Source organism: Pithys albifrons, chromosome Z, assembly GCF_047495875.1.
Source record: "Pithys albifrons albifrons isolate INPA30051 chromosome Z, PitAlb_v1, whole genome shotgun sequence".
Taxonomy (NCBI): domain Eukaryota; kingdom Metazoa; phylum Chordata; class Aves; order Passeriformes; family Thamnophilidae; genus Pithys; species Pithys albifrons.
In genome coordinates, this window is record NC_092497.1 from 26,287,894 (window position 1) to 26,303,956 (window position 16,063).

Sequence of the window (16,063 nt, forward strand, 5' to 3'; positions counted from 1 at the left end):
CAGGAACAAGATAATACCGACTCAAACACCAAGGGAGGAACAGAGAGTAGTAGAAAGCAGCACCACCTCACCTTGGGCATCATTGAAACTGAGCAGACCAGGAATGGAAAATCCAGCCCAGAGACCTCACTATGAGATGCTGATCTTTCTCATTGCTGATTTTATACTGGTTTCTGTTTGCATCTTTGTAAGGTGTAAAAATACAACTGTTTTGGAAATACTAAGCACACGAACACTGTAACAAAGGTAGATCAGGTCTTTCCATTTATTCATACAGTTTCCAGACCTCTAGGTATGAGCAGAAAGAATATGGTCAGATGCTGTATTCCGACACTTGGGTAGGCATGTGTATTTGAATAGACTTCGATGAAATTACTTTTACTGAAGTAGGCATGATTTTCAAAAGAAACATAAAATATTTTTCTTTGAGGAAAAGTGTGCACAAGCTTCCTGGAAAAAAAAATCTAATACCATTGCAAATTGAAAAATTATATTCCAATTGCATATCCAATCCATGGACAGAATATATATTAAACTGAAAATAAACTGTTTCCAAAAAAGGCAATAATCAACTTCTTCAAAGCAGAAACAATATGGAAGTATGGTTGAAAAATTTTTACTGCCGTATTATGTTCAAGAGAAAATGAACGTATTTTTGCATATGAATAATCACATGAATTTTTCATCTGTTGTAGACCCATCACAAAACCAAAAGGTTTTTTGTCATTCTAACACAAAATTTTGATAAAGAAATCTTATCAGATTAGCACCTTATGTATTTCTAGAAGGGAAAAACAAGGTTAATGCCTGACACTGCAAATATTTTTGTTGGCTAGTCTGGCCAGGGTTCTAAGGCAACGTCAGTAACTCGGGTGTAATTTTCCTTAAATTATACTAATAGCCAATTCATTGTGTGAAACTGAATTTTCATTGAAACAGAGGCTGAGAAAGTGACATTTTTTATTGTTCTAAGAATGATTGACTATTACTATGGTTTCTGTGGACTATTATGTTTATGGCATTGAACAATGATGTTTATAGAAACAGCCTGTTCACCTGTCTATCAGTTCCTCCACTAGCATCCTTTAAAGCCATTAACCTACTTCAATCAAATATCACAGGAAGAAATAGTCTTAAAGATAATTGCATTCTGCACAGTGTTGTGAAATATACTGCCCAGGCAGAGGAGAGAGAACCCATCAGAAGATGGAGGAAAACGCAGGAGATATCGGTGGTCCCTCAAGGATGCTGCAGCCAACCTGGGGACTGGGACTGCAATGTAGCCACACTATTCACTGGCTTAAGCACTGGTCTGTCCCAAGTCACAATGTGTTGCTTTCTCCCTGCCAGCAGCTAGAGCCGAGCGGGGCTGTAACACAGTAGAGAGCATTGTGAGAGACTGCAAATCCAAATGCTTCTTATAGCACAGTTTTGAGGAAAAGAAAGGGCAACTGTAGAGACTATAGCAGAAAGGGATCTAGAAAAGGCAAGGACATTCTTGAGGTAATATCATGGTGCCTTATAAGGAGTGTGGAGGGAGGGGAGAAAGGAGTTTGCCAGGATCACAGGATCGTTGACAGAAAACCCCAGGACCCTGGGCCTCATAAATTCTTTGCTCTCAAAACAATATGCTAGACTTTTACTGAACCTCTCAAACAAATTTTCTCTTTTGCCCTCATTCTAACGATCCCTGGAAAAGGTTATATTTGGAGTACACTAATGAGGGCCCTAAGTGCTCATTAAGTAGATGTGCTAAAAGCTACTTAAGCTTCTAACACTTGCAAACACACTGAAATGACCATATCAAACCCTACATTAGAGTTCAGAAAATAGTGAGCTGATAAAGTGGTTTGTTTTGCATTCCTACCTAGATTTGCATAAGCAGATGTTCTAAATTCCACTGTGTTCTGTAATTCTTCTTGTGCCCAAAGATGAAGACTTTATAAAAGTACACACTGTAATATAATTTCATAGGGTTATTTGAAATGAACAAATCAGAGTAGAAGTTTATAATGCAAGGTCACATTAAAACTGCCTTGTATGCACTTCAATTAATTCAAATTTAAAAAGTATAGCTATAGCTTCATCTGCAGAATACCAGATTAATGGAAGTGCATTAAGTATTTGCAGCACATTGGGGATCATTTTGTCTCAAAGGAATGCAAAACAGATCAACAGATGTTGCATTATGTAGTAGATGCCTTTATATATGATCTATTCCATTTATTCAGCATGACAGTCTCAGAGCAAATGTAGATGCAACCTTAACAAAGCTCCATCTTCTTTCAATCCCGAACAGTATTTTTTGTTGGTTAAGGCTGACTCTGAAGACAGAAGATGTATCAGAAAGGCAATTGTATGAAGAAAGGAAATATGAAGATCAGTTCTGGGTTTGACATTTGGATCACAATTTTCCTCCAAGTCTAAAAAAATAAGGGCAATAAATTGATTTCAAATTCTGCAGATTTATTGGTGTATTGATGGGCTTTTCACAACTGAGAAAAGAAACACAGAACTCTTCCCAAGGCCATCTTCTTTAGTATTTCTCTTTGTTCTGGCCAACTGATAAAAATCTGATTATCTTCTGCAAAGAATGGAAGCTACCATATAATAAGAAACGGAGCCTTGGGCTCAGATTTTTCCCAAACAGCTGTTGCTATGGTTTGAATTTATTCTAAGCTAGCACAAAAAGGCAGACTTTTAGAGAAATGTTTGAGGAAAGTAAGAAAGGCAATATGTTTGTTGGGTTTGGTGGTGTTGTTTTTTTTTTAATTGAGAGTCCAGAATTTTAATAATTAAACAAGGGTAGACTTGTAAATTTCTGTCTCTATCAGTACAAGGTTATTTGGCTGAGAAGCCTTCTGTCTTCCTTTTGTAGCTACTAGCTAGAATAGTTTGATAGACAAGCATTTTCCTACATGTGCTGGGAAAGTCTAAAGCTGTCTCCTTCTCTGATTATATTTTTTTCTTTAATTCTAATTTATGAAGTTTTCTCATTATCTTTTTTTTCTTCATTTGCTCTTTCCTGGCCTACCCCAACAAACCCTGGACCAACAGTATCTGTTTAATAGAAGTGGGGTGAGGGGACTTTGAGGGGGCATCCAGTGCATCAACTTGCTCCAAATCAGAATCAGTAATGGCCCCTGCAGTATTCTCAAGGTATGTTCTTAAAGAATTTCAGTGACTGGGATTTCACTACTTCCGTAGCAGTTTTATTTAGATGCTTAACTAGCATACCATTATAAAATCTTTCTTGTTATCTGTACTACCTCCCCTAGACTGAAATTTCATTTGCCTTCTGCAAGATTAAAGAAGACATCACTGATGCACCACTTCCATGCCTAAATCACTGATGCTATCCTATTTCAACACATTACAGCTTTGAACAAAGAAACCAAACATAACTGGTTTTCCTGTTTCTAACTCAGATTAATCAGATGCTGACATCCAAGGAACAACAGTAAATCACTTAAGTAGATATGACTACTGAGTATATTTCCTTTCATTGATTGTTTAGGTCACAGTAACCACATTGATGCAGCAATATGAAACCAGTGTCATCAAGTGTGATTTTTTAAATAATAAATCATGTAGGTGCAACTTTGTCTTTTGATTGTTTGGGTACAATGCATCAGAAAGGGTCAGATTCCTCTCTATGGATTACAGCAAAGTAAGGGTGGAAGAAAGAATTTGATCATCCTTTTCTCAAGACTAAACCATGATTTATAATACATTTATAAGCTGGGAAGTGCTGGGAGCAGCTGATGAAATAGCCATGAGTGAAATCAAGCTGTTCCTGTGATGTTCAGATCCACTTTTAACACACAATTTAAAATTTAGAAGGTCTACAATAAATATCTGAAATGCAGTGATTACTGTAAAAGTAACAGCGACTTATTTACAGCATCACCATCAACTTTGACACTTTGAAGGTTTTAGATTAGAACAGACAAACTGTGTCTAAAGATGCTTCACAGATGTCAATTTGTACAATCTCAACAAAGTAGCAAAGAGTGGGATTTTGGGGTCTTTTTTAAAGACAAGTAATAATGAGGTTAAGACCCTAACTTTTCAGAGTAGTTGAGAATTTTTTATGCTCATTCAGGTACAATCCTTCACTGGACCTTGAGATACCCAAGTTCATGGGTTACTGTTGAAAAATTTCAGCCTATACAACCTACTAGGAAAGTCTCTATCTTCTAGTCCTTCATTTCAATAATGAAGTCATTCATCAGCCTTCTAATTTCTACAAAGATAAGGTTGACAACATAAAAAGCTCAACTGAAAAATATACCATCTAGAATTCAGGTACTGGGGAAAAATTTTGTCATGGCATTCATCTTGGAATAATCATCACCACAACAGTGCAACATTTTGGCTCCACTTTGCTGCAGTACAAAATTTCTTCTTGACTCATAATAGCAGGAGACCAGCAGGCTAGACTGAAATCTCCGTAAATCCACACTTAGAGCTCCCACCACTCAAAAGGATCCAGTTCTGCTCATCAGAAGTGCTGGAAGATGGATGGTCCTCAGATGTTTCTGCTTTTATGACTCATCATGGACTAGTACTTGCTATGCTCTAAACCTATAAACCCATTGATAATACATAGCACTGGCATAGGATATCTTATCCCAATACTGCTGCTGCCATGCACCACTGAGAAACCCTCTAACCCAGTGGAAAACAACATAGAATAAGGACTTCCTTGTCACTCAACAATTTTAGACTGTCATGTTCTCAGTTAAATTTGCATCAGGCTGAGAGAGTAATTCATCCATTAACACTGCCTGGTGTTGTACATCCTATGAGTTTGACAGTGAGCCAGTAGATCTATATTTTTTGGCTGCATAGTTGCTCCATGCAGTTCTGCTTACTTCCTTGCCTGTTTTACTACAGTACATTTCCTGATAGTTTCATACAGAAGGTGATTTTATTGCAGTTTTGAAGATATGTTTACTTTTTTAATCTCCAACTGGATGACACAAGAACACAGCAAACATGACATGTAAAATACTACAAAAACTATTCTCAAGCCACCTACTCAAAAAGGTAATAAAAAGATCATTTCCATTGCCAGTAATTTTCTTCAGATGAATTCGTCTGCTTCACCTCAATAATCTCCTGCTATAAACTGAAAAATGTTTTTCAGGCCACTTTGCAAGTCACTTTCTACTCAAAAGAAAAACAGATAGGTCCACTTTCATCACATTTCCACTTGGATAGAAACAGAAGCCATTTATGGACCCTTGTGCCTACACAAAGACTTATCTACTTATGGAAAGAAGAAGAACAGTCAGCAAGTATACAGCAGTAGGTCTGGTGAATTTAGTGTGGTTCTGAACTATTGAGGACAGGCTGTGGTTTGATGTGCCCTTAACCTCCAGTGATGGAGATTCTGTAAATGTATTTTACAGTTTATGTTAGTACTATATTACATCTGTATATAAAACTCAACTTCTTCCTTACCTAAACTAAATCCTATTTCTACCCTTTAAAACTATTTTAATAACATTCACAGAAGAAAACTAATAGGCAAAGATGTTCAGAGGGAAGTAGAAATAATAGATTCTACAGACCAAGAAAATAATGCAAAATTTTCAGTGGGAGAGATAGTTAAACATGTTAAAAATAGATGTTACTGTTAATATTTTAAAAACAATGTCTTGCAAGTCAAGTATGAGCACATCTTTTGAACACTTCCCTGTCTGAATTTTAAGGTCTGTTTCACTGTAAAGAAGTGATTCTTTAAAAAAGAAAAAACACCTTCAGAAAAATAGCTTTCTTTGGTTTAGTAAAATTCTAGTGACTGAAGTAAAAATATAATTTGTAATTAGTCCTCTTTCAGTTGCAGAATAAAACACCAGTTGTTTGCCAATGCAATAGAAAAATCTTCTGGAATAGAGAGCATATTACTTCATTCCTACTTACACCTAGAGAGCCACATTGCATCTAGGCAAGAAATATTCTGAAATAGAATATTTTCCCCTTAAGTTTCTTATTGTACTTCTTTCTACTCCAAATTTGTGTTTCCTGAATGGTGCTAAATACCTCTCTTATGAACATAAGTAGGAGGTCCTCAATTCAGTGGGGGGAAAAAAGACTCTAGTGATGAAAAATGAATACTTTAGATGAAGATCTGTTATGCAATGTGATTACACTGGTCTGAAAAAATGTTTAGACTTGAATCTGCTTTTTGCATTGAGTGCGCTACAAAGAAGTATTTTTACTATTTCCTTGATTCCGTATTATTAAAATTGCAGTCTTTTAGGGAGTAAGCCAGTCTAATTTAATATGAATTTTGTGCATATACAGGGAAGTAATGTCTCTGATTATACTGTGGAGACTTGCTCACTAAAATAGTTTGACATGCCTGTCTCCTCTCTCCTCTGGTCCATACTAGAAGTGGATTGTTAAGAGTGTGGTAAAAGCTTCTGATTCATGTGCAGCTTGTGCTGCAACAGTCTGAACACTTAGACCATCCTGTTCCTTCTCTTGCAATTTAATTTCTTTTTGGCCAAGTATTCCCTTCTCATTTAAGAACCTATGAGGTCAATCATACACGGAAATCCTTATCCGACTTCCTCAGATGCTTAGTTTGAAAATATATTAGAGTAAAAATTGAGACTTATTTTTACAATGCCCATTAAAAACTGGTATATGGAACAGAGTGCACTTAAATGCTGTAGGGACATATGACAGCAATGGCACAAAACTTTTTTCTTTTTTTTTAGTAACCGATAAAGCAACTTTCATAATTCCTTTTCATTTACGTTCTCAGACTAACATAGAAACTTGCTATAAAAAATTGTAAGACATTACTGTCTTAATTTTAAATGGAAAATTCTCAGTTTTAGGATTCTTCGTTATTTGGAAAATGAACATTTTTAAAGACTATTATAAAACACAGTTGATACATTGAACAGTCTTCGAACTAACCTACCTCAAACTTGATACTAAATTTAAAGTTGCACATGCAAAAGTATTTATAAAATTACTATTATTCTCCTTATCCAGCCTGATCTTAGTGCATAAAGTGGTTTCTTTGTAGCAGCCTAATCTGGAACTTTGTTAGTTAGTTGCAATTAGAAGCATTTCTATTCAGGCATTTCTTCTAATAACTTGTCCATGGCCTGAGTTCCGGTTTAGGAGACTTGTGCTGGTTTAAAGGTAAACCCAACACAAAGGACATTATAACTCCAAGTTACAATTTAGTAAAAATATTACAATAAATGCAATAGCACAAAGAGGAATTGGTTTTGATGCCAAAGGGGTTTCTGATTTTTATAGATTTTAGGAACATACTGTAGCAAATGTAGTGTTCATATTTGTAACTGATTAAGTTCATTGTTTATACATCCTAACCCCTACTACAGATTAGTAGTTCAAATTCTTTTAGCTATTTAGGCTCTCTTCAAGGTACAAGAGCTGAAGACTATCAGAAAGGCCTGAAGAACAAGACCAAACATAAACCAACAACCTTGAGCATAAGAACACTGGAATAAATCCAAAGCCCGAGGAAGAAGAGAATGAAGAACAGAGGGTCCCAGTGACCCCAGCTCCAAAATCCTGGGGGACGGCACAGGGGTGGGACTGGGGCTGGACTAAGATGTGTAAACTGGGGATTGTGTGGGCAATATTATAAAAACCATGGAAATCAGTGTTCGGGAGAGGGCGCATGGAGATGTCATCATGTATTCCTAAAAGCCCTAAGCCTGGACATTAAAGAATGTACCTTTTTATCTCATCCCACATTAACTTGGCTCAGAGTCCTGTTTTTGGAGGCACTCACGGCATCAGTTTTAATGCACAAAACCCAGAAGTATAACCCAGCCCCCTGGGGTACAAACAGAGTGGTGTTCATTAGCCCCGGTGCTGAGACCCACATGGTTCCTCTGAGTCCAAAATAAAAAGAAGGGAAAGAAAACCCTGTTGTGGTGCAGATGATGGTTGCAGTCCTGTTGAGGTTCCGGTGCTCCTCTGGATCCAGCTAGTGGTTCGAGAAGTCTCGAAATCCCAAGATTATATACCCTCAGGTTCAAATGGGAACACCCAGTACGTCCCCCAGGGCAGGGAGTTCCACCATAAGTGATCGAACTCTGAGTCAGTGGGGTACTTTTAGAATCATTGTTGGCCCATTAGCAGACATGACGCCTCAGACTGGGTGTGAAGGTGCTAACAACTTCCTGGAGGGGAGCTGGCACAGCTCCTGTCTTACAGGGTTATTTAACACCCAGCTTGCAGCCTGAGGGGTCAGGTGTGCTCTGGGCAGCTGCTGCAAATGGTCCATTGTTAACAGTTCATGGGACATGACACAGTTGGTATAGAAGACACAGCTTTGGTCACACCCACACAGTGATAAACTGGTCCTAACTGCTGAACTTGGAAAGAGACCCTGAACACTAATGTTCAGTTTTTAAACAATAGTCAACACATATATAAATCAAAAAGTCCTGCTGTAGACGTTTGTCTTCCACATATTAGCCTTTCCATATGTTGTCACTGCAACAGTACATTACACTAATTCCTCGCTTAACAACATGCAGGTGCCAAAACAACGGTTAGTTACACTTTATGTTTCAGAGCCTTACTCATCTTTTAGACACTACTGCTGCACTGCTTGAACCACAGAAATAAACTTATACAAAGAGAATGTAATCTTTGCTTTCTTCACTGAAAGACACAGCTAAATAGTCAACTGGTAAATACATACATACACATAGCTTTCTTGACTGCCTTGGGCTAGATAAGGTGTATTTTGGAATCTAGGACTTTAAGTGGCTAATACAAGAAGTGATTAAAAATGAAGGAATAATTCTGTAAAAAGAGAAAAAAAAAGCATAGAATCATAGAATCGATTGGGTTGGAAAATACCTCCAAGATCATCGAGTCCAACCCGTGGTCCAGCTCTAGTCCATTTACTAGATCATGGCAGTCAATGCCATGTTCAGTCCCAGTTTATAAACCTCCAGGGATGGGCAGGCCATTCCAATGCCTGATTACGCTCTCTGGAAAGAATTTTTTTCTAATATCCAACTTAAACTTCCCCTGGCAGAGCTTGAGCCCGTGCCCCCTTGTCCTATTGCTGAGTGCCTGGGAGAAGAGACCAACCCCCACCTGGTCAGAACTTCCCTTCAGGTAGTTCTAGACAGTGATGAGGTCACCTCTGAGCCTCCTCTTCTCCAGGCTAAACAACCCCAGCTCCCTCAGCCTCTCCCCATAGGACTTATGCTCCAGTCCCTTCACCAGCCTTGTTGCTCTTCTCTGGACTCGTTCCAGCCTCTCAATATCTTTCCTGAACTGAGGGGCCCAGAACTGAACACAGTACTCAAGGTGTGGCCTCACCAACGCAGAGTACAGGGGAAGGATCACTTCCCTGGTCCTGCTGGCCATACTATTTTTGATACAGGACAGGATCCCATTGGCCTTCTTAGCCACCTGGAAACACTGTTGGCTCATGTTGAGCTTCCTGTCAATTAGTACCCCCAGGTCCCTTTCTGCCTGGCTGCTCTCCAGTCACTCTGTGCCCAGCCTGTAGCACTGCAGGGGGTTGTTGTGGCCATAGTGCAGGACCCGGCACTTGGCCTTATTGAACTTCATCCCATTGGAATCAGCCCATCCCTCAAGTCTATCCACATCCCTCTGCAGAGCCCTCCTGCCTTCCAGCAGTTCAACACTCCCTCCCAGCTTGTTGTCATCAGCAAATTTGCTGATGATGGACTCAATCCCCTCATCTAAATCATCAATAAAGATGTTAAACAGGACTGGACCCAACACAGACCCCTGGGGAACACCACTGGTGACCGGCCGCCAGCTGGATGCAGCTCCATTCACCAGCACTCTCTGGGCCTGGCCCTCCAGCCAGCTCTTAATCCAGGAGAGGGTACACTTGTCCAGGCCATGGGCTACCAGCTTTTCCAGGAGTATATTATGGGAGACAGTGTCAAAGGCCTTGCTGAAGTCCAGATAGACCACATCCACAGCCTTCCCCTCATCCACCAGGTGGGTCACCTGATAGTAAAAAGAGATCAGGTTGGTCAGACAGGACCTGCCCCCTCCTAAACCCATGCTGGCTGGATCTAATTCCTTGTCCACCCTGAAGGTGCTGTGGGATTGCACTCAGGATGAACTGCTCCATAACCCTGCCAGGCACGAAGGTCAGGCTGACAGGCCTGTAGTTGCCAGGGTCCTGCTTGCAGCCCTTTTTGTGGATTGGGGTGACATTGGCCAACCTCCAATATCTGGGGCCTCCCCAGAGAGCCAGGATTGTTGGAAGATGAAGGAGAGAGGCTTGACAAGCTCTTCTGCCAGCTCCCTCATCACCCTGGGATGGATCCCATCTGGTCCCATAGACTTGTTAAGATCCAGCTGGCTCAGTAAGTCACTATTTCCTCCTGGAATACAGGGGGGCTATTTGGCTTCCTATCTCTGTTTATCAGCTCCAGAGGCCAGTTTTCTTGAGGGTCACCTGTCTTACTGCTAAAAATTGAGGCAAAGTAGGTGTTAAGTACCTCAGCCTTCTCCTCGTTTTTGTTAACTTCATTTCCCTTCAAGTCGAACAGAGAATGGAGGTTTTCCTTGCCCCTCCTTTTGTTATTAATATATTTTTGGAAGGACTTTTTGTTATCCCTAACTGAATTGGCCAAATTTTCTTCAAATTCCACTTTTCTTTCCCTGATTATTTTTCTACATGACCTAGCTCTCTTCATAAATTCTTCATAAGTAGCCAGCCCTTTTTTCCACGGTTTGTAAACTTTCTTTTTTTCCTGATTTCCTTCAGAATCTCCCTGTTTAATTGGCTGCTGGCTTCCCTGCTGGCTGGCCTTTCGGTACACTGGTATAGCCTGTTGCTGTGCACTCAAAATTTCCTTCTTAAAACACGTCCATCCCTCATGGACCCACTTGTTTTTAAGGGTTGTTTCCCAGGGTATGCTCTGAATTAGTCTTTTGAATAGGCCAAAATCTGCCCTCCAGAACTCCAGTGTAGAGGTTTTAATGATGGCTCTTCTTGCATCTCTGAGTATTGCAAATTCTATTATTTCATGGTTGCTGTGCCCCAGGCAGCCTCCAACCACTACATCATCTATCAGCCCCTCTCTGTTTGTAAACAGTAGGTCTAGCAGGGCCTTACCCCTGGTAGGCTCATTTACCAGTTGATGAAGGAAATTGTCTTCTATACACTCCAGGAACCTCCTAGACTGCCTCATCTCTGCAGTATGAAGCTCCCAGCAAATATCTGACAGGTTAAAGTCACCCACAAGAACAAGGGCTGGAGATTTTGAGACATCTGCCAACTTCTTGTAGAATAATTCATCTCCTTCATCATCCTGGTAAGGCAATCTATAAAAGACACCCACAAGGGTGTCAGCCTTGTTGGCTTTCCCCCTGATTCTGGTCCACAGGCACTCAACCTTGTCACTGCTGACCACAAATTCAACAGAGTCAAGAGACTCTGTAACATATAAAGCCATCCCTCCAACTCTCCTACCCTGCCTGTCCTTTCTAAAGAGCTTGTACCCCCCATAGCAGCGCCCCAGTCAGGCGAGTCATCCCACCATGTTTCTGTGATGGCAACGACACTAAAGCTTTCCTGTTGCACGATGGCTTCCTGCTGCTCTTGTTTGTTGCCCCTACTACGTGCATTAGTGTATGTGCACTTGAGGTGGGCTGCTGATTTCACTCTTAACTCAGGCTTTCCATTCTCAGGCTGATCTTTGTAGAGCCCAGTTTCAAACCCTTCCCCCTTCAAACCCAGTTTAAAGCCCTCCCGATTAGCCCCACCAAATTATGGGCTACAGTCCTCTTGCTCTTCCTAGAAGGATGAAGCCCATCTGACCTACAGAGGCTAGGAACCATGGATTTTGCCCCATGGTCAAAATCCCAAAAATTTTGATGGTGGCACCAGTCCTTTAGCCACCTGTTGATGAGATGAGCTTTTTTACTCCTCTCATTATTTAACTCCTCATGTGTCCCAGATACCACAAGAACTGAGGCAAATATCACCTGTGCTCCTGTCCCATGAACTGACCAACCCAGTGCTTTAAAGTCTTTTTTAATTATCCTGGCACTTTCATTAATGTCCTCACTGCCAGCTTGGACTACTAACAAGGGATAATAGTCTGAGGACTGAATTATCTGAGGAAGTCTCCTACTAATATCCCTCACCCTGACCCCAGGAAGGCAGCAGACCTTGCTGTGGGATGGATGTGGGTGACATATAGGGCCCTCTGTTCCCTGAGAAGGGAGTCAGCAATTACAGTCACCCTTCTTTTTTTCCTTGTAGCTGCAGATGTAATCCATCTTGTAGATGGTGTTGAGCCAGGAGGCTCTCCAGGTAAACCTTCTTGGCTGTTCTCTCACTGAATTTCTGGGTCCAGATCCTCATATTTATTTTTTATGGACACCCAGGGTGGTGATGGGGTTTGAGAGAGGGTTCTTTTACCTCTCCAGTCAGGGACCTGTTTCCATTCCCCCTCCATCAATTTGGTGTGCTCCATCTGCCCTATGACAGGAGAGGCAGGGCTTTGCTACCTCTTGTTGGACTCCTTTAGGGGTCAAAAGGGTTTGACTCCACCAGTCAATTTCCTTTTCACTCCCCCTAATGCATCTTAGTCTCTCTAACTCTTCCGTAAGCTCTGCCACTAGGCACAGCAAGTCATTGACCTGCTCACATCGTACACAGATGCCTCCTATACCATTCTCTGGTACCAATGTCAGGCTCAAACACTTTGCACAGCCAGAGACCTGGGTGGCTGCATCCTTCTTGGAGGATAGTGTCTCTGTAGACACACTCCTTGTATTAACAGCAACAATGGTTTTCATTTTTCTGGAAACCATTATTGGCTTTAGTTAAGCTGGGGAGAGAGAAAAAACAACAACAACAAAGAAAACCCAACAACAAAAACCCAACAGAAAACCCCAACAACAAACTCACCTATGAGGGCTGGTTCTGCCCTATCGGCTAGCCCTGCCATGCCCCTTTTTGCTCTCCTCTTGGGTGCTTGTGCAACAGTCTCTTGGGCTCCTTTGGAGGCTCTGATATAGCCTCCCCTAGCACCTGCTAATGACCCTACTCCATCCCTCACTCACCTGAATCGGTTCCCAATGAGTAGCCACACTCAGGCAGGAAATAGCAATATTTGAAATTATTCTATTGTGTTGACCTGCTGTCTTCTGTTAATTTAAGAATAATTCCACTATGCTCAAGAATAATTTACTGCAGAGACAACATCATTCACTGCTGTTCAGTAACTTCTGAGTCCAGTTGAAAAAATCAACGCTGTTTACACCTTAAGCAAGAAGCAGAGAGCTCAGAAATCCCTATGCAATTTAAATGAGGTTTAGAAGTAAGTGTTTTGTTTATAACTATGTTTTGCTTCCTGATCGGTGAAGATGTGAATGATGAGAAGGACTGGAAGTGATTTGGAGAAAAATCTTTATCTTTGATTAATTCTGGCAAAATAAATCCATGGAAACCATGTGAAAATTGTAAAAGAAAAAATACCATAAGAACCTCCTCATAAATACATGTGATACAAATGGTGCAGAGATCTGCATGGGTATTCATCTGACCTAAAGTGTTTCCAGGAGGACATAGCAACATGTGACCACATCCTTCAAATGCTTGAGCAGGGTTTGCCCTGGGAGCCCTTGGCAGTGCCTGAGCTCAGCACAGCAGCATGACAACAAAACATTTTGCCTGAACTTGAGTGATTTCACGTTTGTGCTAGGAACTAAAACTCAGGTTTTAAACTTAACAACATAACAAAAAAGTCTGGTTTACAAGTAAAGACAAACTTTAAGATCTCATCAAAACCCATAAACACAATTTTGCCAAAATGATGTATGAACTTGCTTCTTTTACTGTGAGAAAGTCTGTTGTCCATAGCTTGCTTTTTCTGGCCTCTTTTTGACCATTGCAACTTTCTTTAACAATCTGCAAGCAGTGATTTTTATGGCTAGTACTGAAGAACACTGCTTTTTACAATTCTTTTTTACGTTCTTTTCTCTTATGTTATTTAACAAATATTTTTGCAGGTGGAAAAAAAAACAACAAAAAAAATTAGTGCAGCATTGCTTTTTGTTGCTGATATTCTTTCCCTGCTAATAAAAGAAAAAAGCTTTTCCTTCTAATGCCACTGTTTTGGTGTAATGAATTGTATTATTATTCATTGAGAGATACGGTCATGTGATGTTTTAAAAGCACCTCAGTAAAGAATATTAAGTTATTTATAAAATCTACAATTTTATATTTAGACAACCTATGTAAATCAGTCTGTCATAATGTTTGCATTTTTCACTGAAAGATAAAGAAAAGTCCATTAGAAAGCAAATGTACTTGGCATCCAGAGCAAATTACTAATTGAGAAAAAAAATCCACATGGTGCCTTGTCAGCACAAATTCCTCTCTTTGATTCCAGGAATTCAAAGTCAAAAGGCAAGGTTGAAGACATAGATTCAGAGTGAGTGTACTGGACCCTAAAATTACTTTTAATGCAACAGTCTAGGTATTTGATTAGTCTGCATTATTGTAATTTATTTCTGGACATTACCACTTGCTAAATGTTTGAAACACTTTGGGCAAACCTTATGAAGTTGTCCTCTGTTTCACAACCTAACTGCAATAAACCTCATTGCTTGGCAAGGAAGCTGCTTTGAATGCCAGCTAACTCACTGTGCTGCTTCACTTCACTTGGGAACTGCCAGGCAGAAGTGCTTGAGAGGTTGATTTTTAAGAACCCCTGAGCAGTCTCAGCAACTCTGGAGACCAGTGAGCACTTAACTCTTCTAAAAGGCAAGGCCAGGAGACTAAATTCAATCTGTACTTCCACATTATGTTTAACCATGTCAGGTCAATTGAAGAGCTCTTTCACAAAGTAGCTTATATTCCATGTGTATATAACTTCAGCCATTGCCCTCATGCATCCCTACAGCATTTAAATGCACTCTGTTCCCTATATCTGATTTTGCACTTCAAAAAATATTTATGAACACTCAGCACAGTTTTATTTTCAGACTAATTTCAGATTTCAGCACTGCAAACATTAAGAAAGTTCTTGCTCTTCTTGTCAAGAATGTATAATTGACAAATTATCTCCATATCAAAAGTAGCACCAATTTTACATCCAGCAATTTAAAATTTATTTTCTCTGATGCAAGTCTCCACATCATCTATTTTATCCAGATTCAACAATAAAACCCATTGTATTTTCATGTGTCCAGGTTTTAAGTAAACATCTGATCAAACATGAGCATTGGTTAATTTTTGCATCTTTTAATAAATTACTTCTTTTATATTATTTTGGGAACAACCTATTCTCACAATATCCACCAAAAGTGGGGTCAGTATTTTGAGAACAGACATGAATACCACTCCTAAATCTATACTTTAAGAGCTTTACTTTCATACTAGAGGAGCCACAAATCACAAGGAGCTGTTTTTTTCTTACCATAATGAGGAATTATTGCCCAAGCCATTGCAGAAGCATAAATGCCACCAATCATCCAAAACATACAGAGCCAGCTCAGGTGTTCACCTCGTTTCTCCCGAGCAAGCACTTCCGAAAAATAGGAGAAGACTGTTGGCACTGCCCCACCAATCCTAAAAGGAGATACAGATCACCGATTAAATAAGAGAATAACAGGTAGCTGAAGTTTGAGCAAGACATAGCCACAGTCATCACAAAGCCAATCTACAAGCAGCTTCTCTGGCAAGAGTGAATTTTTCTCAAATTGCACCATATATTGAGGAACTCTAGAGGAAATTTTCATCAGTTTGGACACAAATTTTGTCAAATAATTCCTTGAAAATTCTATGCACTCTTTGTTGCATTCAGTGTTTCAAGGGAATTGTCAATATGTCAGTTACTGGAACAGAAACCATCAGAAAGTCTTGACTTTCACCATTATAAAAACATGGCAGCCTACTGACAAGTGTCAAAATAGGTTGCCTTTAATGCAAAAATATTAATCATTTTCCCAAAGAATAATTGATATTTCTCTTATGCCCCATGATTTAGGTAATCAAGAAGTAACTAAATGTGAGTGGGTTTTAATCACACAT

General features: G+C 39.9%; 1 protein-coding gene across 2 annotated transcripts in view; it reads right to left on the bottom strand.

Moving 5' to 3' along the window:
- Window positions 1-16,063, bottom strand: part of SV2C (synaptic vesicle glycoprotein 2C) — a 131,401-nt gene that overhangs the window by 49,430 nt on the left and 65,908 nt on the right. For both annotated transcript variants that reach the window (XM_071581200.1, XM_071581201.1), the window contains one exon: window positions 15,450-15,601. In XM_071581200.1, coding sequence (XP_071437301.1) covers window positions 15,450-15,601 — 152 coding nt within the window. The remainder of the gene's footprint in view (window positions 1-15,449; window positions 15,602-16,063) is intronic.